Source organism: Eriocheir sinensis, unplaced genomic scaffold (genome assembly GCF_024679095.1).
Source record: "Eriocheir sinensis breed Jianghai 21 unplaced genomic scaffold, ASM2467909v1 Scaffold99, whole genome shotgun sequence".
NCBI classification, from domain to species: Eukaryota; Metazoa; Arthropoda; class Malacostraca; order Decapoda; family Varunidae; genus Eriocheir; species Eriocheir sinensis.
The window spans coordinates 436,143-462,327 of NW_026112374.1; the positions used below are offsets into that span (position 1 = coordinate 436,143).

At 45.3% G+C, this 26,185-nt stretch overlaps 1 protein-coding gene across 1 annotated transcript in view; it reads right to left on the reverse strand.

Moving 5' to 3' along the window:
- The window catches only part of LOC126995128 (nephrin-like), a 119,934-nt gene that overhangs the window by 58,059 nt on the left and 35,690 nt on the right, over positions 1–26,185 (reverse strand). The window contains exon 2 of the mRNA XM_050854404.1: positions 12,989–13,197. Coding sequence (XP_050710361.1) covers positions 12,989–13,197 — 209 coding nt within the window. The remainder of the gene's footprint in view (positions 1–12,988; positions 13,198–26,185) is intronic.

Below are 26,185 nucleotides of genomic sequence, written 5' to 3' on the forward strand. Positions count from 1 at the left end.
TTCGCATCACAAGGAAGTGAAGAGAGAAAAAAAAGAATAGGGTGCTTGTCTGCTATCAAGGACCTGTCAGTATGTACCAAAGTCCGAGCGGTATTATCTTGTTCATGCATTCAGAGATATTGAGTTCGAGCGTAACCATTCGTAAACTTAAACGTTCTCAATGTTAGTAGAGCGGTGAGGGTAATTAATATACTTTTTTTCTCTTTTTTTGTGTACACTGATCAGGATGTCATGTCTCCACCATTTATCGTGTTGGTTAGCCGGATGTTTTCGCTTCCTGAGGCCAACAAATTATTACGGGAGTCAATGGAAAGGTACGGAATAGGGTAATTGAGCCGAAAATGGTGCTCTTATTGCTGCTGCGCCATAGTTTATTGTGCGTTCATGGTGCTTAAACTGTTTATGTGTACCCGTGCAATAGAGTTTTTAATGTGTGTGTTTTTACGTGTTTATGGTTAGAAAATATGAATTAGATTAAGATACGCAGATAAACTCATTCGTATACACACACACACACACACACACACACACACACACACACACACACACACACACACACCTAACCAAATTCGGCAACTCCCTCCTCCACAACCCCCACCATAGAGACCTACTCCCACCCGCTCTCCCTCCCCCCACTAGACCCACAAGACACCACAATATTCTCGTCCCGGTCAAAACTCGCATGGGCAGATATCGGCTTTGCGTGATACTGACGCTTGTGAGGGCCATTAACACCTCCATGATCACATGACCCCTCCACCCCAACACACACACACACACACACACACACACACACACACACACACACACACACACACACACACGTCGCATTATCTCTAATCCCTTCTCGTTTTTATCCTACCAACACATTATCTTTTCTCCGACGCAACACCTCATCAGGACAACAAAGGTTGTCTCCTTCAACACACACACACACACACACACACACACACACACACACACACACACACACACACACACGTTCCCTTTCTTTCCTACTCATAATGGAAATCAGTTTGCAGCGAGGATGTTTTAATGTATTCATTCGCCGCTGTTCACTAGGACGTTTCCGGATCATCAGCGGCAAATGGCTCTCTACCTGCCGCCAGGATGCTCTATGAGCAACTGGTGTGTGCTTGTACGGAAGGGACGGGCGAGTAGGGAGAAAGGAAGGGACACAAATGGGTTATTTATTGGTTAGTTCTGTGTGTGTGTGTGTGTGTGTGTGTGTGTGTGTGTGTGTGTGTGTGTGCGCTTATGCGTGCGTGCGTGCGTGCGTGGGTGCGTGCGTGCGTGCGTGTGTGTGTGTGTGTGTGTGTGTGTGTGTGTGTGTGTGTGGAGAGTACAGCTTTGCAGGTAAAAGGCAAAACGTGAGTAAATAAACCAAGATGACCTTCACCATAGTATGTGTTTTGTATTCTCCACTCTGGTGGTTTTACTTTGCAGGATTATCATTCCTATTCACCCCTCATGCTTCGTTAAGAAAGGAAATACTTCACATTTTCACGGACTCATACTACCAACCACCACCGGTATATGTAAAACCTTCCGAAATATATGAAAATGACGTTTCTGTTTTGTTGCTTATTTGTTTGTCCCCCAGTAATGGAGATTGAAGGATGAGCGTCGATAGCTGACTTGCAATCTAACACTAAGAATCACAATTGTTGCTCTTTCACTTAGTCCCTTTGAGACATATATTGTTTAATCTCTGCTCTGTGGCGTCCTGAAATGACATTCTCGAACCATTTGCCAGGTACAGACGCGGCCTTGGAAGGAGACAAAGGGTACATCCCAGCACGACTGACTTCGCCGAGCAGTTTAATGGATTCAGAGCGGGCCAGACGAGGGTCTTCACGGGTTGTGTGTGGATGGGAAAGACAATATCTTAGCCGTGTGGCTGCCTGTTTGTTCTACAGCAGCAGGCGTGGAGGGATTACCCTTCAAACCAGTGTTAAACGATGAAGCAGAGTACTCTTGGGTCCAAAGATAGTACTCTGGAGACTATCTGTGTGCCCAGAGCCACTTGGGGAGATGAGTCATGAGGTCAGTGTTATGCCCGTGAGGGAAAGTAGAGGAAACATTCTCTGGCTGCCATTACGTCTTGCTTAAAGGTGTGTGCCGACATTTTGTGAATAGTTACGCGATGGAAAAAAGTGTTGGACATCTGTGCATATTCAACGGTCTTGTAACGGAGTCTTTTTACAATATAATATTAAAGAAAGATTGTTTCACCATGTAAAGAACAGCTTTTATTTTCTGTGTGGACGGGTCTCAATTACTTATATTAAATACGTTTTAAACCCTTGAATTTCATGGTTCCACATTTAGGAATCTACACTTCAAGCAGTAATTTACATTTTTCATCATTTACTGGGACAAGCTTATTTGTGATGATCGGAATGGCAGTGGAGACAACAGCGATGCGCAGAGAATGCGAAAACAATAGTAGGCTGGGTTAGGCTTATGATCTTTCAAACAAAGAGAGCCAGAAACGTATAGCATTAAATAACCAAGAAGGACCTCCCTTTGTCAGATAATATGTCTCATTACTGGTAACATATATGATTTTTTTTTAGTAAAGACGTAAAGTAACTGTTCGGGGTTTTGCTACATTAAGTTTAGAGCGTTTTCAAACACATGATAGGCGGCAAATTACGGTATAAATTAATAAAGGAAGAACTCATTATGTTTTATACAACGTCTCATTTAGTAGGGAAGAATAGATGATTTTTCTCAGTCAAGACGTATGGTAACTATTTGGGGTTTAATAGGTTGGGTTAGTTAAGTTCAGGGAATTTTCAAATACATGATATCCAGAAACCTATAGCATAAATTAACAAAGAAAGCCTTCACTTTGTTATATAGAAAGTCCCATTGGTAAGGAAGCATAGATGATTGTTTCTGAGTAAAGACGAATGGTAATTTTTTTGTGGTTTTGTTAGGTTAGGATAAGTTTAGGGCATCTCCAAACACCTGACAGCCAGCAGCTTGTAGCATAAATCAACGAAGAAAGACCTCACTTTGTTATATTGAAAGTTTCATGAGCAAGGAAGCATGTATGATTAGTCTGAGGACTGACGTATGGTGATTGTTTCGAGTTTTGTAATGTTAGGTTTAGTTTAGGCCATCTTTAAACATACGATATGTTTATGGCATAAAATAACAAAGAATGACCTCACTGTCAGATAATAATGTTTCATTCGTAAGGAAGCATGGATTAAAGACGTGTGGTAACTGTTTGTGGTTTTGTTTGGTTAGGTTGAATTCGGGTTTCTTCGAACTCATGATAACCAGCATCTTATGGTATAAATCAACAAAAAATGACCTCACTTAGTTGTATAGAAAGTCTCATTAGTAAGGAGGCATGTATGAGATTTCCGAGTCAAGACCTATAGTAACTGTTGTGTTATGTTAGGTTAGGTTAAGTTTAGGGTATCTCCAAACACATGATAGGCGGAAACTTATGGCACAAATCAACAAAAGAAGAGATCACAGTGTCAGATAATAAGTCTGATTAGTAAGGAAGCATTAATGAATTTACTGAGTGCATACTCGTATATATAGTGACTGTTTGGGTTATAGTTAGGTAATGCTAGGGGTCTCTTCAGGCACACGACAGCCAGCGACATTTTTTTTTTTATACATTTTTTTTTATATATAAACTCATGGGCAACAAACATAAAATGTAGAAAAAAAGCCCGCTACGGTATGATTTAGCAAAGAATGAGGTCACTTTAGTATATAGAAAGTCTCATTTGTAAGGAAGCATATATGATTTTTTTTTCTGAGTCAAGACGTATGGTAACTGTTTGTGGTTTTGTTAGGTTAGCTTAGGTTCAGGGATGGGATGAATACAAGAGTTGTGTATATTCTAATATGAATACTTCAAATTTCACCGGATAGGGATACGAGTTCAAGTACACTTAAATGGTTTTAATTCGAATAAAAATACGAAGACTTTTTGAAAGTATTCATGACTACGTTCATGAATACTTTTCATTGAAAAATATCTTCTTGAAGTATGTGGGTATAAAACTGTTATATTGTTATGCAACGGCATAATCAGCTCATGAACTTGTACTGTACATGACGATTACACGTCCGCCCAGGAGGATGGAGTTGTAAAGAACAACGGTTGTTATTTCTGATAATAAATTTTGAGGTGTTTGTCAGAATATTCACAGAATACGAATACTCTTACCTTGTCTTTGAATACGAATGATAATACTTTGATTTCAGTCAACAATTATTAGAATACTAATACACTCAAATATGTTGCTCAAATGTATTTGAATACGAATACCAAATTCGAATACTCCATCCCTGAATAGTACAAATACCGCGTAAATGTCTTTCATGCTAACGTGTTTGACCGGTTGAGTTGTCTCCACACTCGGTTACGGTGCCGTCGGTCCTCCTTGCCTCCTGTGGTACTTGTGAGCCCCTGGCGTCACTTGTAACAAAGACTCGTCAGGAAACTCGTAACAAACTCTGCAAGCCAAATACAACACAGAAGAAGCAGGAGAAAATTCACACAGCAATCAGCCATTACAACTTTTATCTTATCAGTCGCCCAATCAGTCAGAATCAATCAGTGCCAGGGTCCACAAATTTAACTAATACTCTGCGTCCCTCCTCTCTCGTCCTTTCTCCTCGCCTCTTCAGTTCACAATGGCAGAGACGTTTTCCGACAAAATAACACAACGGAGCAAACTCAGCGCGGCGCCATCACGATTGCCTCTCCTCTGAGAAGTGGCTCAGTGTTTTAAGTTTGGGAGGAGAGGTGGGAGGGAAAGGAGGATGAAAAGTGAGGGGCTTTGGTTGCTGGTTGAAGGAGTAACTCGGAGGGGAAAGACTCGGGTCATGTGAAAAGGGCGGCAGGTTTAAGAAGTCAATCTGAGGAGAGTGGATAGGGAGTGTTTCATTGTCCAAACTGCTGTCCCTTTGCTTGTTTCATTCAAAGTTCCCTTCCCAGATATTCTCTCTCTCTCTCTCTCTCTCTCTCTCTCTCTCTCTCTCTCTCTCTCTCTCTCTCTCTCTCTCTCTCTCTCTCTCTCTCTCTCTCTCTCTCTCTCTCTCTCTCTCTCTCTCTCTCTCTCTCTCTCTCTCTCTCCTTCGTTCAATCCTTCCCTCTTCTCCATCCTTCCTTCTCCCCTTCATGCTGTTTGTTATTTCTGTTCCTTCCCTCATTGAAGATATGCTCTCACCGACTATTATTACAAGTTTCTGTGTTTTCACGGCCTCGCCCTCCGCTGAACCTCCCTCTTTATGCATTCTAGTTTTATACTCTCATTTCCCCTCCCTCTTATTCTTCAAATAAAACACTTGGCTTCATTTTTAGGCAATTAAGAAGTTATTTTTATTTCGATTCAAACTCTCGGAAGATTTTTTTCCTACATCTAAAAGGGAGGTTTACCACTGCCGTCTCCCCCCCTTCTTCTTACTCCACTTTTTCCTGCTTCGTTTCTTTCTTTTCCTCCTCCCTTGCCACTTCCCACGACTTCCCTCACTACTACAGATCTTCTAACAAAACCATCATCATTATCATCACCATTTCATCGACGCCTGCTCCTAGGACCTCCCACCAGGGGATGGCCACGGCAGAGGAGTTTCCAACTTTCTCTATCCAGGCACCCCATCCTTGCCTGCTCAAAGTTTCTCAAAGATCTTTTCCCCCCTCTCCCTAACGTACTCCTGCACCCTATCTCTCCATTTCACTGGAGGTCGTCCTCTAGTATTCCCTCCCTCTATCGCACTCACATACACCTTCCTGGTCATCTTACTCTCCTCCATTCTCTTCATGTGGCCAAACTACTTTAAAGTCTGTCGCTTCACTTCTTCCACCACTCCACATTTCTTCCCTTCACCCCCGTGACACATTCCAAAACGCTCGTACACACTTTCATTACTAATTCCATCCATTCTACTCACACCACAAACACTTCCCAAATAACTCATTTCCAGTGCCTGCACTCTAGACCACTTACTTTCATTCCAGGCCCACGTTTCACTTACATATGTGAGAATTGGTACTATTATTGTATTTCTCAAATCCCTCTTTACCTCCATACTCCTATACAAAACCATCCTTGCAAATACGTTTAGAGTGCCTTGATGAGTGCCTGGGAGGGCCTGGCGAACAAAACCCTATTTTTTCCACGGCTTCTCGCTCTCAACACCTTTCCCAACACATATCTCCCCCTCCCCCAGCCCACACCTTACTTTCCCAGCCTAAAAAAGCACTCCCACACTCACATGCATATGCATCTCCCTAATTGAGAGAGTGAGAGAGTGGGAAAGCGAGAAAGTGAGAAAGTATGTGTGTATGTGTGTGTGTGTGTGTGTGTGTGTGTGTGTGTGTGTGTGTGTGTGTGTGTGTGAGTGAGTGCGTGCGTGCGTGCGTGTTGAGAAATTACGGAGAAGACAGGGCCAAGATCCAGGCTGATGGGCTAACACACACACACGCACACGCACACACACACACACACACACACACACACACACACACACACACACACACACACACACACACACACACACACACACACACATGCACACACACATACACACACACACACACACCTTTCGTTTGTTGTTTCCCTCTAGTTCGTTCCCTTTTGACTGGACTGGTAAGTATCGTCCCTCTGGTTACCCTCCACATATTTTTTTCTGCGAAGAATTCCCCTCTGGCTCTGTGATCTTATCTTTTTCCTTATCATTTTCTTCCTTCGGGCACATGTCTTCTCTTTTCTCCTCTCGGTTCCCCCATGTTTTCCACTTTTTTTTTCCTCGTCCTCATCCTTGTCCTTCTACTCCTGCATGGTCCTCCTCTTCCTCCACTTATTATTGTCGCCTTTCATTTTCCTTTATTTTCCCCTCCCTGACTTTTCATTCTATCATGCCTTTTTCCTTCTCTTTCTCTATCCCCTTTTTTGTCTTCTCATCGTGTCATGTCTCCCTCCTTCTCTTCCTCTTTGCTTTCCAATACCTTATTTCTTTCTTGTCATGCCCCAGTATCTTCTCCTCGTGCTACCTCTCTTCTCTTCCTGCATTTTTCTTCCTCTTTTTGCTCCCCTAGTTCTGCTCTCCTTCCATCATTGTCGTCGTCATGTTCGGTCTACATTTTCATAATTTCGTCCCAGGCAGTGTTAGGGCCCAAGACAACGTCATCTATTATCCTTTACTTTCACAGCTAACCCTCTCATCCTGACCCTGTTTCCCACTTCGTTTGGCGCCCGCGAGCGTGACCTTCCGTCTGGTTGTCTCTCTTCGTGGTTATGTTGCGGAATGTCGGTTTACCTTTCTGACTGTTTTTTTTCTTAAATGTCTGTTCCTTTTTATTCCTGTGTGTTTGCCTTTTTGTCTGTCAACCTATTTGTCAGCTTCTCTCTTTCTATGTGTACCTGGTCATCTTTTGTTTTTTTTTAGTCCGTTTTATCTATTGGTTGTTCGTGTATGTTTATCTACCTGCCTCTGTTTATACCTGTGACAGTCTACTCATTGTTCATCTAGCTGTGTCTCTCTACCTGTTTGTATTTTGTACTTGTTTTTTGCTGTACATTAGTTAACCTGTTTCATGTTTACCTGTTCATCTGCCTTCCTAACATTTCTGACTCTCCGTTGTCTGTATGCCTGTGTGCATTTCTTGGTGGGTGTGGGTGTGTGGGTGAATAATAGCGGCTTGTCGTCTACCCCTTTTTCCGATTATGTTTTTTTTTCCCGTTGTTCTCTGTTATAGCCTTGAGGGACGGCGTGGCAGCGGTTGTTAAGTTGACGGGAGAGGGTGAGAAACGAAGGGCAGTAGTGGGCAAAAGGGGGAGGTCGGCAAGGTAAGGGAGAATAAAGGAAGGGGTGAATAGGGAGAACAGTGCAGGGAGAGAATGATGAGAAGCAGAGAATAGAGTTTGTAGAAAGGGGATGAGAGTGATGGTTCGTGGGGAGAGAGAGAGAGAGAGAGAGAGAGAGAGAGAGAGAGAGAGAGAGAGAGAGAGAGAGAGAGAGAGAGAGAGAGAGAGAGAGAGAGAGAGAGAGAGAGAGAGTAATGATGGATTACATAATACATTATACAGTTTTCACTTCATCCGCTGCTCCTCACAAAAGTTATGTTACGGTTTACAATTCTTGACTCTTATTGGCTTCCTCCTCTTCCCTTCCTTCACTCTCACACCTCCATCCCTCCCACTCGTTCTCCCCTTTTTTTTCTCCCCAACTCTCCATTTATTTCTCCTTCATCTCTCTTCCTATGTTTTCCCCTGTCTGTCCTTAGCTTCACTCTTATTCGGCTGATTAAAACTGGAATTAAATATCACAGACGAAGAAAAAAAATCATACGGGCTGTGATGCCGAAAATTCTGGTCTGTGCGCGTGTGAGCGTAAAAGGAAGCAACCGAACATGATAAAACATATTGAGGAACTAAGAACAGCCTCGGCACAAATAATGGGTTGGAAAATAGCGTGCATTTCTTATGTTGAGAGAGAGAGAGAGAGAGAGAGAGAGAGAGAGAGAGAGAGAGAGAGAGAGAGCAAAGGAGATATGGGATTAAGGAAATTTAGGAGGTAATAGTAGGGGGTAAAGGGAAGGACGGGAGGTGGGAGGAGGAGGAGGAGGAGGAGGAGAAGGAGGAGGAGGAGGAGGAGGAGGAGGAGGAGGAGGAGGAGAAGGGAGATGGTGAGAGGTGTTACACTGGCATACATAAAGAAAAATTGTCCAGATGCCCGAGGGAGGTGGAGGAGGAAAAATATTAGTGCGTAGTAATATCACACTGACGGTGGCGGAAGTAAACTTGAAGTGTGCAGCGGAAAAAAGTGAGAGTTTAAAGAAAAAACACAGATATGATATTAACAGAAACAAAGGAGTATTTTCTGAACTGCCAATAATGTTGCAATACAGTATATTATGAAATGCTACCGTGTAATAGATATGCATCTTTCGTACTACCTTTTCTACGCGCATCCAGTTTTGCTCTTGCTCCAGCTTCCCTTCCACAAAGAAACGTGTCACAATTGAAATCCCACCTCGAGGTTGACTTTCTCTCGAGTGCAGCTGTGCACGCTTCATGTCACTGATTATAAAGGCATGGTTTATCATTGTGGGTCCGCTTGATGCAGCTATAGCAAAGTTTTTGCACTCATGCTGCCCTGGATGATTTTCTAATTTGTTTATCCGGTATTTCCATCATCGTTGTCACTTTGCAAGCTTTAAACAACTGTTTTCCTGTACCACGCTGGTAACGTTATTCCCCCTCCTTACGCTCCTCCGAGTATGCAGTGTTAACGTGACACGGCTCTCCAAAGCTGTAATTCCTTCCTTTCCCATCTCATTCGATGCCTGAACCTACACCTGCTTCCTTTTCTACCTTACTTTCAGCTTTTATTTGTCCTGCTCTGGGAGGTGGAGATGTATAGGCTCATTTGCAAACAAGAAAATATTTGCACCCTATTCTCGCCTCCATAAACATTATCTTCCTGTGCCTAGATACGTCCAAAAGCTGATATAACTATTGTTTAGTGCTTCCCTTTGTTGTGGTGTGTGATGCGGTTCCGCTTCTCTGTGTTGGTGTACCTTAATGTTCATGTGAGTAGCTGCGTGTAGGCGGTGGCTGAACGGATAGCGAGACGGCCCCGCGTTCAGGAGGACGCGAGTTCAATTCCCGACCGGTGCCACCAAGCTGGGATTTTTCAGCCGCCGCCGAGTGGCTTAAAACTACCCACATGCTGTCCAGAAGACCACCTATCAACCCGGACTCTAGATTCTAGGATTAAAGATGAGCTCCGGGAGGGCAGCATGAGCCAATGCAAGATGGCGCCACTATAAACACTCGCCTGCGCCAGAACGGGCCGGGCTGACCATCAGGCCCCACCGGGAAGTAGCCTTGGACCGACCATCAGGATCCACCGGGAAAAAGCCTACCGGCGCAATAGGCCAAGACGTAAAAAAAAAAAAAAAAAAAATATTGTACAGAGGTGGGTTGTTTCTGTAGAAGTGAATTACTGCTTCCTGTGTTTCTGTGGATTGCCGCCACTCGCCGCCGTGTTGTTGTAAATTGCCAGGAGAGGTTGCCGAGTTGTTGCGTGTTGAGTGCGTATTGTTGCCAGCTGTTGTGTGTGATTCGTTTCGTGTTTGGTCCATGTGTTGCAATGTTTTGATTGTGTAACTGATTTGTTACGTGCCATCACTTATTTGTTATTCGTTAATTTATATTGGCCATTTGTAAAATTAAACCAGTTTTCTGCTCTATTAATTTAACATTTTTATTGTTAGGTATTTTCGTTTATACAGGACACGGCGTTAAAGTGTTGAGAGTAATATTATCTTCCTATATTTAGAATGAATAGATTCTGACAACTTAGAATAGCTTCCACATCAACCAGTGTTTTTTTTTTTATACATAAATTCTTAGGTGTGTGTAGGTGGAGCAACGAAAGAAACTGAAATGACTTATAGAGTTATTGACTGTTAAATAATGCCTGTGACCGAACAACAGTTATAGACAAATAAACATACGTACAAACAAATTCAGAGACCGTCTTTCACACACACACACACACACACACACACACACACCCGGCCGCCCGCCCGCCCGCACCCACCCACACACACACACACACACACACACACACACACACACACACACACACACACTTGCCCTCTGGGAAAGAGTGACCACGTAATCATAGAGACAGAAGCGGAGGAGGAAGGAAGTGAAGAGGATGAATCATATAAAAGAAACGGGTTAAAACTATAGGAAGGCAGACGTGGAAAATCTTTGGAAATATTATGGAGAGCTAATGGGAACAAGTGAAGTGCAAGAAAAGTATGATATGTTTATGGAGGCATATAAAACAGGGGTTAAGAAGTTTGTACCAGAATACAAACCTAAAGAAAAGGGAAAAAATGGACTGGCTTAATGCAAGGTGTGCTAAGGCAATAGAAATAAGAGACAAAGCATGGAAAAGATTAAAAATAAATAAAAACAGAGGAATAAAGAAGATTTTAAGGTAGCCAGACATGAATACGTGAAAATAAGGAAGGAAGAAAAATGGGGATATGAAAAGGACATTGTGGAAAAGTGCAAGGAACAACCTAAACTATTTTACAGATTCATAAATGGAAAAATTAAACCAAGATAAACAATTGAAAGACTGAGCGACGGAAATGTGAAAATCGATGATCCTAAAGGCATGGCGGAGTTATTAAACAAAGAGTTACAGCAAGTTTTTACTAAAGAACCAATATTTAAAGAGCCACAAGAAAACAGGATAAATATTCATATGGAAGAAGTCTCAGTATATATAAATTGTTGGGGGAGCTGGAAGAGAGGAAAGCGGTAGGACTGGATGGAGTCTCTGGGTATATATTGAAAGAATGTAGAAATGAGTTGGCTGGACCGATATATGACATCATTAGATGCTCAATAACAACTGGTACAGTGCCTAGGGAGTGGCGGAGGGCCGAAGTGGTCCCTATAAACAAAAGTGGCAAGAAAGAAGAACCCTTGAACTGCAGACATAAGAGCATAGACATAAGACATAAGTCTGCAAGAGGCCGGTAGGCCTGTACAAGGCAGCTCCTTTGACCAGTGAAATATGTAAAATATGTGAGAAAATTATAAAGAAACAATGGACGAAATTTCTAGAAGAGCATAATTTAATCACTAGTAAACAGTATGGATTTCGAAAAGGGCGCTCATATGTGACAAATTTACTGAGCTTTTACTCAAGACTGACAGATAAAATACAGGTAAGGGACGGACGGGTTGATTGCGTTTATCTAGACTTAAAGAAGGCGTTCGACAAAGTTCCCTTTACAAGACTGCTATGGAAGCTAAAAAATAAAGGAGAACTAAAAGGGAAAATAAAGAATTGGATGGAAAGCTATCCCAGGGGAAGGGAAATGAGAACAGTGGTTAAAGACATAAAATCGGAATGGAGAACTGTAGAGAGCGGAGTGCCTTAGGGATCGGTATTGGCACCAATACTTTTCCTAGTATACATTATATTAATGATATGACCGAGGGAGTAAATAGTTATATGAGCCTGTTTGCAGACGATGCAAAACTGCTAAGACATATAAGAAACAGTAAAGACTGCGAAAATCTGCAAGAGGACCTAAACAAGATTTGGAAATGGAGTATGAAATGGGAGATGAAATTCAATGTGAAGAAATATCATGTTATGGAAATAGGAAAAAGTGAAGCAATACCAAAATGGACATATAAAATGGGAGATGGTGAAATATTGAAGAAAGTACATGAAGAGAGAGATCTGGGAGTAATAATGCAAGATAATAACCAGCCAGAGAGTCATATAAATCGGATATTCGATGATACGTATAACATGGTGAGAAATATAAGAAAAGTACTCAACTACATGGATAAGGATATGATGAAAAATATAATTACCACTATGATCAGACCAAAATTGGAATATGCGGAGGCAGTGTGGTCTCCCCATAAGAAAAACACACATAAAGAAACTCGAAAGAATACAAAGGATGGCAACAGAAATGGCTCCAGAGCTGGAGGGATTAACATATGAGGAAAGACTTAAGGAAATGGATTTACTAACACTATAACAAAGAAGATAAAGGGGAGACCTAATACAAATCTACAAATTATTGAACAAAATAGTTGAGGTGACAACGAGGAGTTACTACTAACAAAAGGAATTACCGCCAGGAACACAAGAAGACATAGTAAAAAATTGAGGAAGGGAAGATGCTTGAGAGACATAAAGAAATATAACTTCCCGCAAAGAAATATAGATGTTTGGAACAGACTAAGTGAGGGTGTAGTATGCAAAGCTTTAAAGAAAAGTTGGATAAATGCAGATACGGAGACGGGACCACACGAGCGTAAAGCCCAGGCCTTATAAAACTACAGCTAGGTAAATACAACTAGGTAAATACACACACACACACCCACACACACACACACACACACACACACACACACCCACACACACACCCACACACCGAGATACTCACCCACAACGGTGAGGTTGACGACAGCCGTGGTGGAAGGAGAGAGCTGGTAGTCCACTCTGCACGTGTACACGCCCTGGTCGCGGCCGTGGGCGGGCTCCAGCACCAGCGTGGGCGGCTCCGAGGAGGGGATGAAGTGCGCCCGCCCGCCCAGCTCCCCCTCGTCCGCCCACCCGACGCCCGAGGTGAACTCCCCCTCCCGGGCGTCATAGCTGTCGGGGATAACACTTTATTGCTCCCAGTTGTCGAGTATGCCTACCCTCACGCTACTATCCCCCCCTTCCCCAACTACCACCACCACCACCACTACTACCGCCATCACCACCACCACCAGTTCCATCACCACGCCCTTCCTCAACGTTGCTACCACAATCAACACCATTATCACCACCAGACCATTCCATATCGTCGCCATTACGACCACTACCTGCTTCCTCTTCAGCCCTATCACCACCACAATCACCTCCTGTACCTCATCCTCTCCAACATCACTACGTTCGCTGCTCACCCAATCCCTATACCCCACCACTGCCACTACCACCACCACCTCCACCTCCTTCCTTGCCACCATCACAATAATCATCAGCACCACCACTACCACCATTATAAATAACACCTGTGTGATGTTAGTTATGGAAATTTATAATTAATACGAGCGAAGCATTTCACATACATGTCTTTCCTTTCACACTTTTATTTATATTTCATTAGCTGCGTATCATAAAAGGTTGGTCGCGTTTTTATATTTCCGTGATAAAAAATAGTACCATTATGTGAGGTTAATCAAGTTACTGGAGACATTACGCTTAACTTTAAATATCCTGCAGTGTTAAACTCCCTCACTCGATCTCGTCTCACTCAGCGTCGCATCTCTCCTGTTTGCGTTTCGCCACACCCTCACCTTCCAAACTTGACGCCACACCTCTGCCGGCGCCACACTCCTGGGCGACACACACGCCTCACAGCCATTAACCGTTGAGCAGAAAACTAAAGCACGCCGAGAGAGCCAACCCACGGCCTCACATACACAAAGGCGGAGTTCAAAGGGAAAAAAAACATAACCCGAAAGTAAAATAGAATTACTATAAATAGTAAATGGGACGAGAGAGAGAGAGAGAGAGAGAGAGTTACATAGAATTACATAGAAAATCACACCACACAGACCCCATGGTCCAGACTAGGTGGTCTGTCCTTAACCCTAAGTGAATCTACACTAATCAGACGGCTCCAAAACGTTGCTTTTCCACTCTAGTTAATATTAAGTTCAAGGAAGTGACGGTCGAGCTTGTTTTTAAAGGAGTCAATCGTGTAACATTGGACCACTGACGGTGGGAGCTTATTCCATTCTCGCACTACAACGTTGGTGAATAAAAATTTCGTGCAGTCTGAATTTACTTGTCTACATTTGAGTTTTATGCCATTGTTCCTCGTTCGCAAAGTGTCATCGATCATAAACAATTTTGTTCTGTCTACATTCGTGAAACCATTAAGTATTTTAAAACATTCGATCAGTTTTCCTCGAAGGCGACGTTTCTCAAGAGAGATAATGTTAAGGGTGGAAAGCCTTTCTTCGTAGAATTTGTTGCGCAAGGCAGGGATCATTTTTGTTGCCCGACGCTGATCACCTTCTAATTTAGCAATGTCAGTTGCATGGTGAGAAGACCAAAACTGTACCGCACATTCCAAGTGTGGTCTGACTAAACTATTGTAGAGCGGAAGTATTACATCTTTATTCTTGAATAAAAAAGTTTCTTTTAATGAAGCCCAAAATTTTGTTCGCTTTATTTGCTGCATCGATGCATTGATGTGAGAATTTGAGGTTTGACGCGATTTTGACCGCCAGGTCCTTAACGCATTGAACGCTTGTGAGTTTAACGCCGCACATTTCGTAATCGAACTTCTTATTTTTTATTCCAACTTGAAGGACCTGGCACTTGTCTACGCTAAAGGGCATCTCCCATCTATCAGACTGAAATTTTGTGGAAATCCTCTTGGAAGCTTTGCCTGTCTTCGTCAGTGAGAACCGAGTTACCAATCTTTGTGTCGTCTGCAAATTTACTAATGCGATTATTGAGTCCAATATCCACATCGTTGATGTAAATAATGAAGAGCACTGGGCCAAGAACCGAGCCCTGAGGGACGCCACTAGTGACCGGTGCCCACTCTGAGTTAAATCCGTCAATCACCACTCTTTGTTCTCTGTTGCTCAACCAATTCGCGATCCATTGGTTTACTTGACCGTCAATACCTATTTGCTTTAATTTATAAAGTAATTTATGATATGGGACTTTATCAAACGCTTTCTGGAAATCAAGATAGACTACGTCCAATGATTTTGTTACGTCATAAACTGAGAAGAGGTCGTTATAAAAGTTCAATAGATTTGATAGGCAGGATCTTTTGTTACGGAAGCCATGTTGTGAATCCCCAATTAATGAGTGGCTTTCGAGGTAACTCACAATTTTATGTCTAATTATGCTCTCAAGTAGCTTACCTACAATTGAAGTTAGACTAATGGGTCAGTATTTCCTTGGTATTTTTTTGTCTCCATTCTTAAAAATCGGTGTCACGTTAGCCTTTTTCCAATCCGAAGGGACGATGCCTTGTCGCAAGGACATATTGAATACGATTGTGAGGGAGGAGACGATTTCGCTCTTTGTTTCTTTAAGCAGTAAAGGATATACTTTATTGGGTCCGGGACTTTTATTTGTTTTAAGTGAATGGAGAGCTTTAAGGACTTCATTGGTTGTTATTTCAAAATTAGGCAATGCATGCTTGTGATTTACATTAGTACTGGTGCTGGTGGTAGTGGGAGGAAGACTGTTAGTATTAAACACCGAGGAAAAGTAACTGTTTAAGAGGTTTGCAATGTGTTAGCTGTCAGTCACTAGTGCACCGTCGCTATTTGTTAAAGGTCCAATTCCACTTCTGATCGCCTTTCTGTTGTTTATGTAACTGAAGAAGGATTTCGGATTATTTTTACAGTTGGCTGCAATATTTTCTTCATATCTACGCTTTGCCTGACATACTAATCTTTTTACTTGTACCCTGGTTTCGTTATAAAATCTAATGTTTTCGGGCGTGCTTTGTTTTTTCTTTAACCTGTAAAAATTTTATCTCCTTGACTGAGTCTTTAATTTCGCTATTAAACCAAGGTGGGCTTTTATTAGTGTTAATTCGCTTCTCGCACAAAGGGACGAATGTGTTCTGCTGAGTGAGTAAGTGATTTTTAAAGCTTAGCCTGGCTTCCTCTACATTGCCGTCATCTGATAGTTGTATTTCTGTTAGTTTTTGTCGGATTTCTACGAAGTTAGCTCTTTTGAAATTGGGCACCTTTACTTAATTTTCAGTCATTGATGTTTGAGCTCTAATGTCGACGCGCACTAATTTACGATCGCAAGAACCGAGGTATTCTCCTACCGCGACATTACTGACTAGGTTATTTTGGGTCGATATAACAAGGTCGAGTATGCTATTTTGTCGGGTTGGTTCCGAATCCATTTGGCTTGGACAATTTTCTTCTAGAAATTCGATCATTCTATGTGACTCGCCTTTTGTACCTGAAAGTGTCGCCCAGTCGATATTGGGGAGGTTAAAGTCTCCTAATATCAGTGAGTCGTTGTTATTAAGTGACTGCCTTAAAACGCTGTACATTTCAAGATCGTCATCGAGTGGTTGCCCGGGAGATCTATAGGTGACAGATAAATTTAAATTGACTTTTGCAATGTTTACTCGCACGCACAAATGTTCAACGTTACTGTCTCTTGGTGTTTTGTCAGTGGGTTGCAAATAGCTTTTGACAAAAAGGGCGACGCCACCGCCTCTACGGTTTACACGATCTTTGTTGAAGAGTCTGTAGCCATCTATGTTGTATTCGGAACTTAAATCAATATTTGTGGTGTCGATAAATGTTTCGGCATAGACTTCACAACTAGTTGACGGGAAATCTCTTCAGTCTTGGCGCGCTGGCTTCGCGTAAGGGGCCGATTGTTATGGCGACTTTCACTGCGACAACTCAAACACACTCTGCGTTCTTACTCCGAATTTAAGTGGAAACAGGACGAAATCTTCAAGTTTTAGTGCATACAAGCAGGCAGGAGTGTCTCTAGAGTGATTTGGTCGAGGATTCAAGGTAACTTATATAAAATAGCACCATGCGTGCACTTTGAAAACGTTGTGTAAAAAATGGCAAATTTGCGTAACTTTAGGTTGAAATCTTTACGTAAAATGAATGATAACTGTAGGATAGTGAAGTCCACAGTTTTACGTATTAGGAAACAAGAAATGTACGTTTAGTTAGTGCCTACATGGCAACTCAGCTCAGTTCCCGCGTCGCCTAACTCGCCTTAGGCACGCAGTCAGCTGGGCACTTCCCCTCTGTAAAGGATTATCGCTGTCCTGCCTCTGTTTACTCTCCAAGTAAAGGACCTACAGTTATTCATCGTCTCTGTACCCTTCCCCACAACTGCAAGGATCCAGAGGACGATACAAGAAGACACAGAAGGCAGTGGATCGAGTGGAAGTGACGGAGGAGACACAAGATATGAGGACGCCGCGACCCCGTGGAGTAAACTGTGGAGGAGCCGTACTACGCCATCAGTGCAGTGACTCAGTGTTGTGTGCAGTGCAGTGGTGTGTTCAGTGCAGTGTGGTAGTGAGGGGCTGTTCACTACGTCCTACGGGGTCGAGTATGTGCATGGGGAAGGCCAACTCTGACCCGACTGAGCACTCTCGGCAAGCGCCGCACCATGTGCGGCGCCAACTACTGGACGAGCGTGCAGAACTTCATGGTGAGCAACAGGTTGGCCCAGCGCCTGCATTTGCTGAAGCTCGTCGGGTTCTTCCCCGGGGACGTGCAGGCCGACCTGGTCCGGGCCAAGGCAGAGGAGAAGGAGGACGACGAGGTGATCTTGGCCCAGCTTGCCAGGGAGCTGGCCGACGACCAGCCGGACCCGCCGACGGACGAGTTGCTCCTCGCCGCGGTCGGCAACTACGCCGGCTACCTGGCCAGGAAGGTCCAGGCCAACTCCTCTGTGGCCGAGTGCTGCAAGCAGGAGCTTGCCCAGCAGGAGGAGATGAAGATACCGTGGAGCTCGAGAGGGCGACCCGCCCTCTGTGATGTTCGACGCCCTGGTCGAGCTGGTCGACAGGGAGAGCTGGAGACGGGCCGGCGGTCCTGAAGCGGCCATCTCTCCCAATGGCCCACATGGCGTCCTTCGGGATGTCGCTGTGGGACTCCCTGATGCAGGGAGGACAAGAAGGAGCGAAGGTTGAGGTTCCTCTCCCTTGCCATGCGCCACATGGACGGGTTCAGGAACCTCCAGGAGTTCCTGGCGGCCTCAGACCCGACCTTGCAGGGGTACAGGTGCCAGGAGGGCACACCTGGCCAACACCATCTTGCCGCACATCAGCAGGTCCCTCTTCAACTGTTTCGGTGCTAATTTCTCCAAGGACGTGACCTCAGAAGCGAGGAAGAACAAGGCCTTGAAGCAGCCGACCGGCAGGAAGAGGAGCAGTATCGAGGAGGGCAGGAAGGAGACGGCGAGGAACAGGGACGTGTACAAGTCCAGGAAACTGACCGGGGCCCACAAGTCATAGGCCAAAAGGCTAAAGTGATTGTTCAGGGACGAGGGCCAGATAGCCGGCAAGACGTGCTGCGGCAATAGTGACATCGGAATTCAACCAAAATAAGTTGTGATTGTATATAGAAAAATGAATATTTTGCTTTTGTTGAGTAAAATTAAGATGTTTCTGCATGCTTTCCTCAAGTATTAAGTTTCTAATGTGAAAATTAAGTGATTTATTAGATGTTAAAAACTTACGTAAAAAATTGCACTAAATAAAAAAAAAATAAGTAGCTATTTCGGGCAAAAACTTATAGGATATGCTAAATATTGCTATTGATTCTGAAAATATAAGTGATTATCTCTGCATTTGGTGATGTTTGTACATCTAGCGTAAAATCTGAGGATTTTATAGCCTTTTTAAGTTTTGTTATACTTATATAAAAAACAATTAATCGGGATTTTATTAGGGAACGACTTTGAATTTTTTGATACCGCTGCTCATGGAGACTCATATATGCCTAAGGAAGGTGCCTGTTTTAGTTTCAGGTCGCTAGCTGCTTTGGTTTTGAAAATATTTAAATTTTAAATTTTTGAAAATCGGCCCCCTGCGAATCGGCCCCGCGCCCCGTTTCCCGTCAAGAGATTGTGAAGTCTATGGTTTCGGTTATAGCAATTATGTCAAAATTTTCTGTTAGAGCAAGACATCTCAGTTCATCAAATTTATTTCTTAGGCTACGCGCATTGAAACTAAGGATTTTTAAGTTATCTAGAGGCTTGGTAATAGAGGTGGTGGTACGGGTTACGGGTTTGTTGCGATGCATGGCGTCTATTTACACGGGCGGGGTGGAGGGACGTGGCTGAGGGTCGTTTTTTGATCGGGTGTCACGTACTGCGTCGTTGAGGAGCCGTCCGAATCTGACTGCCCCGATGGGAGACAGGTGTAATCCGTCCCTGTGGAAGAGGTCACTTTGTCCGTAGAAATTGTCCCAGGCGTTGAAGAACTCCACGTCAAGCTCTCTGCAAAAAGTCTGTAAACGGTTGTTTAGGCTGAAGGCCTTACTGAAAAAGTTGCTCTCCGCTCCTGAAATCAAAATGTTAGGGGATTTAGACTTATACTGCTGGATGAGCCTACGGTACTTGTCCAGGAGTTCATCAGACCGGGTCGTGATGACGTCGTTCGTATCTGTGTGAATAACAAACAGTGAATCATTAGTAGCCTGAGGGGAGTTCTCCTCAAGAGCAGCAGTTATATCGTCGATCCCAGCACCAGCATAGCAATAATTCCGTCTTCGACGAGGAACTCTGCCGCAGAACTCAACTGCCTGCTGGCGAATCATGGAGTCACCCACCAGGAAGGTGCTCTCCTGCTCGTCCTCCTCTTCCAGAATGGCAAACCTGTTGAAGCAATGAACAGGATAAATTGCTTGTCTGGCTGGTTTGGCTCCTCTATTCACGACGGCGAAGCCATCATGGGCGGTGCCACTACCACCCTCCAGCTGCGTGGTGTTGTCCGCTGGTGTCGACGGTACCGCTGAGGGCAAGGGGGCGGTGGGAGAAGGTTTTGGCTCCACGGCAACGTTAGCCTGGATGAATTCCTGCAAGGAGGCAACAGTCCGAGAAAGCTCTATTATTTTATTCTGACCTGCTTCCATCTTCTCTTCTTGCTCCTGCAGTCTTGTCTCGAGATGCTGCCTGGAGAGACACAGTCGACAGACAACAGAACGCCCTGTAAAAAAGTGAGCTGAGAGGCTACCGTGACAAGTAGTGCACTTCTTAGGCGCCATCTTAGCTGAAAGTGATTAATGATTGCCTGAAATGAAAGAGATAAAAACACAGAGTGAAGGGGGCTAGGAAAGGAGGTGAGGTGAGTGAGAGGGGGTTTAGGAAAGGAGGTAAAGTGAGAGAGAGAAAGAGTAGGAAGGGATGTGAAGTGAGTGAAGAGGGGGAGAGAGAGGAGGTGAGTGAGGTGTGTGAAATCAAGGAGGGTTAGGAAAGAGGTGAGGTGAGGTGTGTGAGATCAAGGAGGGTTAGGAAAGAGGTGAGGTGAGCGAGGGGGAGGCTTAGAAATATGTGGATGTGTGGGAGGGGTAGGAAGGGCTAATCCTCTAGGGGATTTGTAGTGAGGAGGAGCAGAGAGGAGGTGAGGTGAGCGAGGGTGGGGGGGCTTAGGTAAGCTGAGGGAAAGGGGGGTAGGAAGGGTTAATCCTCTGGAGATTTAAAGAGGATGTAGTGAGGAGGCGCAGATTGAATCCTCAGGGGAATTCAAAGGGTGCGGTGTCGGCAAACACAACGCAAAAAAGAACACTCGAGAAACACACAAGAAACTCACGCAGCCCGACACACCCAAATCACACGTGAAAACACTCGGGATCACAACATCACATTCGAAACACACGAGAAACAGTCAGAAACTCAAGCATAAGCACGATTCAACACCCCCAAGTCACTCGCAAAAACACCGGAAACACAACAACTCACTCGAAACACTCTGATACCCACGTAGAACACTCGGAAACAGCCAAATCACACGCAAAAACACCGGAAACACAACACACTTGTGACACTCTGAAACCCACGTAGAACACTCGGAAACAGCTAAATCACACGCAAAAACACCGGAAACACATCAACACACTCGAAACACTCTGAAACCCACGTAGAACACTCGGAAACAGCCAAATCACACGCAAAAACACCGGAAACACAAATCACAGACGCAACCACAGGCAGACACTCACAGAAACCACAAACGAACACACATGAAACACGCGTCGGGAAATCACAGGCAACACACAAGGTTCACAAGCAAGAACATACCAACACACATGAAAGCAAACGCAAACCCAAGAGCACAACGAAAACACAGGGTTGACAAGGCGGATAACGCGGGTAAGCGAGGCTGTGGCGACCGCAGCGGGGTGAGGTCACGTCCATCTCTCAGGAGAGGTCGGGAGTGAATGGAGAGGTCGGCAGTGAATGAAGAGGTCGGGAGAGAGAGAGAGAGAGAGAGAGAGAGAGAGAGAGGCAGGCAGGCAGGCAGGCAGGCAGGCAGGCAAAACACAAGAAAGTGGCAACATGGTCAAGGAAAAGAAAACTTGGGTAAGCTTGGCGGGTGATGAAGAACGGCGGCAGGAGAGGGGACGGGGCTGTCAACAAGGATTGTCTTCATTAACAATTGCCGCGGCTCGAGATAACCTATACGTCTCTTACCCCGAAGCCAAGGTGCGGGATTATTATGAAAGTGAGTGGATGTTATTGCGTGAAAAAAAGGAAAAGACACCCGCCCCTCTTTTTCTTGCTCTTTCTTTCCCTTTCGCACCGACGGACGCAGGAACGCACGGACTCAGGCACACACGAACGCAGGCACGTACGGACGCAGGCACGCACGGACGCAGGCACACACGGACGCAGGCACGCACGGACGCAGGAACACACGAACGCAGGCACACACGGACGCAGGCAAGCACGGACGCATGCACACACGGGCGTAGGCACGCACGGACGCAGGCACGCACGGATGCAGGCACACACGGACGCAAGCACACACGGACACAGGCACACACGGGTAGGCGGTGGCTTAGTGGTTAGCGTGCGGGCCCCGCATTCACCGCGCCATGGACAACGTCAGTTCGAATCCCCACGCTACCACATGGGATTTTTCAGTCACCGCCGAGTGGCCTAAGACTACCCACATGCTGTTCAGAAGATCACCCACCAGCCCGGACTTTAGAAGTAACCGTCCAAGTGAATCAAGAATGAGTTCCGGGGGGCAGCATGAGCCAAGCATAACTGGCGCCACTATAAAAATTCCCTGCGCCATGACGGGCTTGGGCCGACTATCTGGCACCTGAAGTAAGACTACCGGCGCTACAGGCGGGGATGCAAAAAAAAAAAAAGGATGCACACACCTAAGCATACACACACACACAAGCACGCACACACGCACGCACGCACGCACGCGCGCACACACACACACACACACACACACACACACACACACACGAAGCGGAAACGTAGTGGCAACACTTGGCTTTTGTTCACTCAGGAAACTCAATAATTAGTTTGTTCTCGTGTTCTTTGTGAGGATCAGTCCCCGACCGTCTCCATTCAGTCCCCACCCTGCTTTTCCCCTCCCTTCCTCCACATACTCCTTCCCTCTCCGCCCGCCCTGTCCCCTCCCCCCGTCACTTAACTCCCACTTGTCTCCATCCCCTTTATCTCTTTTCTTCGTTCCAATCAGAACATCCTCCCCTTCGGCCTTCCTTAACACCCTTCCGTCCTCTCTACCCTCTTTACATTGGGGGGGCTTCCACTTCGCTGCCATTTAAGAGAGTCAATGGTATTCGCCAGGGGGGGATCCTGTCTCCCTACCTGTACAACGTCTACACAGATGATTTCACTGCCGCTCTGCGTGACATAGGCACAGGTTGCCACTTACATGATTGGTGCATCAACTCGATGAGTTATGCTGATGACATGGTACTGATGGCGCCCACAGAGGAGGCTCTGCAGGACCGTATTGGAGTTTGTCAGGCGTATGCTGCCGCGCACGATATTGTCTACAACACCACCAAGACAGAGTGCATGGTAGTGCCGCTGCCACACTTCAGTGTGGACTACCATACATCATCGCGGCTAAGTGTGAGTGCACTTACATTTGTGGATAGATTCGCATGGGCCATGTCATCAACAGGGAAAGGACCGATGTTGATGACATCAAGAAGCAGACCACCAAGCTCACAGTCATCGGCAACACGTCTCAGTGTCTGTCATAACGACATCCTCAAGCTGCTTCTGGGGCTTCCTAGATGGACTAGCTCATTCCTGGCCTTCACCGGGCACGGGATGAACTGTCTGGCTGAGCTGCGTCGCCACGCCGCGTACAGTATGAGGAGTAGAGTGGGACAATCTGGGAAGTCCATCATTACCTTCGTCGGACAGAATGAATGTGGATCTTTGCGGCGGGAGTGGCTGGACCTTCTGTTCGTGTAGATTTTGCATAAGTGTGCCGTGCACACGCATATATAATTATAAGCCTGTCCTGTTTTTTTTATATTTATGCCGCTGGGCGAAATAAAACGACTATTATTATTTTTTATTTATTTATTTTACATCTGGCCTATAGCGCCGGTAGGCTATTACATTGGGGCCTGATGGTCGGCCCGAGCCCGTCATGGCGCAGGCAATTGTTTATAGTGGCGCCATTATTATTGGCTCATGCTGCCCCCCGGAGCTCATTCTTGATTTCACTTGCGCTGCACAGCTTCTTCTAGAGTCCGGGTTGATAGGTGGTCTTCAGGACAGCATGTGGGTAGTCTTAAGCCATTCGGCGGTGACTGAAAAATCCCAAGTGGTTAGCGGAGGATTCGAACCCGCATCATGGACAGCACAGCGGAGTCCGGGACCGGCACGCTAAACCACTCAGCCACTGCCTCCCCACCACCACCCTCTTCATTCTATCCTATCCATTCTTCTATCTTCAGTGTATCGGTTCTCCCTTTCACTCCATTCCCTACGAATCAGATGGCTCTTAAATCTTCCTTTTCTCTCTCCCCAGTTTCTCTCCCGACCTTCCTTCCTCTCTTTAACTTTCACCGCCCTCCTCGCATTCTCCTCTGCATTTCACCTTCCCCTTCTCTCCCTCTGGTCGACATACTTTCTCCCTCCGTTCCTCTCTCCCTCCACCCTGGCTTTTCCTTTCTTCACAACTCAACGCATTCTCCCCTGCTTCCTCCCTCCTCTACCAGGTAAAATCTTTCCTGTACTTCAGTCTTTTTCTTTCCAACTCTTATTCTCTTCCTTCCTTTCTTTTTCATCCTCCAAATCCTTCTCCTCCTCTCTACCTTTTCTTTTGTCATGCTTCTCATATCTCCATCATTTGAATATTTTTAATCTTGTCTTCCCCTCTAAAATCTTTCTTCTTGCTTTCTCTTCTCCGTCGCCTGCAGCAAATGCGCACATTTCCCATACTCTTTTATATCCCTTAGTCTTCTCTATCGTTCTCTATCGCTTAACTATTTCCCTACGATGTTTTCGCCAAAGCTCTTCTTTTCTGATCTACTTCTTTACTTTACCACTTAACATACTCTTCTTCTCCCTCTCCTATCTCTTTTCTTTTAAGTTTTGGTCGTTACGAATCTCCTCTTTTCTTTCTATTATTTTTTTGCTCCCTTCTCGATGTTCGCTTATTTTCTCCCCTTCTCACCCCATTTCTTCCTCTTATGTCTTCAGTTGACCGCGACCTGCTCAGTTGACCGCGACCTGCTTCGGGGTCACACGTGTCAACTACGCTCGCTGTCTCGGCAGTTGTGCTTTCCTTTTGTGCTCTCCAGCATATCCTGAGGCTCTCCTATTGCTGCTGCTGCTGCTTTGCTGCTTCGCTGACCTGCTCTGCTAAGTGCTAAGTGTTATATTCACTTTACTTAAACACATTCTCCCTAGCACACTTGCTCATCCCTTCTGCCCTACCCTACACCTCCCCTACACCTCCTCACAACACTGTGGTGCACATACAACTCCTTCCTAACTATTAAGCTCCTTCTTAACCTTACTACACATAAATTACATATTATTTTCCAAGAAGTGTACTAGGAGGTCCTTGTTTTCAGGCTGATTTTCTTTCATTGTTTCGGTCCGTACATTCCCGCCGCGGCGTACACCCAGCCGCGCGGAGGGCGAAATTCCCTGGAGACCCTTTGTTTTTTTCCTCCCCTACCCGGCCGCGTGAATCCCCTAGAGGGAAGTCTAAAGAGAACACCTGCCCGAGCCAGACAGGAGGGAGTTAATCGTTCCCACCTGACCTACTGCCACTCATTCTCTCTGAAGTTAAAAGGTAACAAAACATATCAAAAGATAACAATAAAAGATATGGCTTCATCACTACGCAAATGCCCCGGGTGCAAAGGACGCTTCGCCCCACAATATTTTGATAAGGGGGCGGAGTCATGTAGACACTGTCAAATGGAAAAGAAGATCTCAGATTTAGAGAGGGGTTTAACCGAGTGCCTTAAAGCGTTGAACCAACGTCCCCCTCTACCCGCTCTCACCCCCGCTGCTTCTTCCTCTGGTTCTTCTTCTTCCTCTTCCTCTTCTTCTTTGCCTTCCTCTTCTTCTCTTACTCCGACGGCACCCACCCCTTCTTCATCTCCCTCCTCCCTCTCCTCCACCGTCCCAGGGGTCCGGACGAGAGCCATGGCCCGCAAGGTGAGGTCTTCTTCTTCTTCTTCTTCTTCTTCTTCTTCTTCTTCTTCTTCTTCTTCATCTTCTTCTTCTTCTTGTGTTACCGCTTCCACTGCGTGCCCATCCATCTCATTCTCGTCCCCCACGTCCTCCTCCTCCTCCTCCTCCTCCTCCCCCCCCTCCTCATCGTCCCCCTCCTCCTCCTCCTCCTCCTCCTCCTCCTCCTCTTCCCTCTCCTCCTCCTCTTCCTCCTCTGCTTCTTCTTCTTCTCCTTCTTCTTCTTCTTCTTCTTCTTCTTCTTCTTCTTCTTCTTCTGCTTCCACCTCCGCTGCCCGCTCATCCATCTCCTCGTCCCCCTCGTCCTCCTCCTCCACTCCCTCCTCCTCCTCCTCTACTTCTTCTACGCCTTCTTCATCTTCTTTTTCCTCTCATTCTTCCTCCTCCTCCTCCTCCT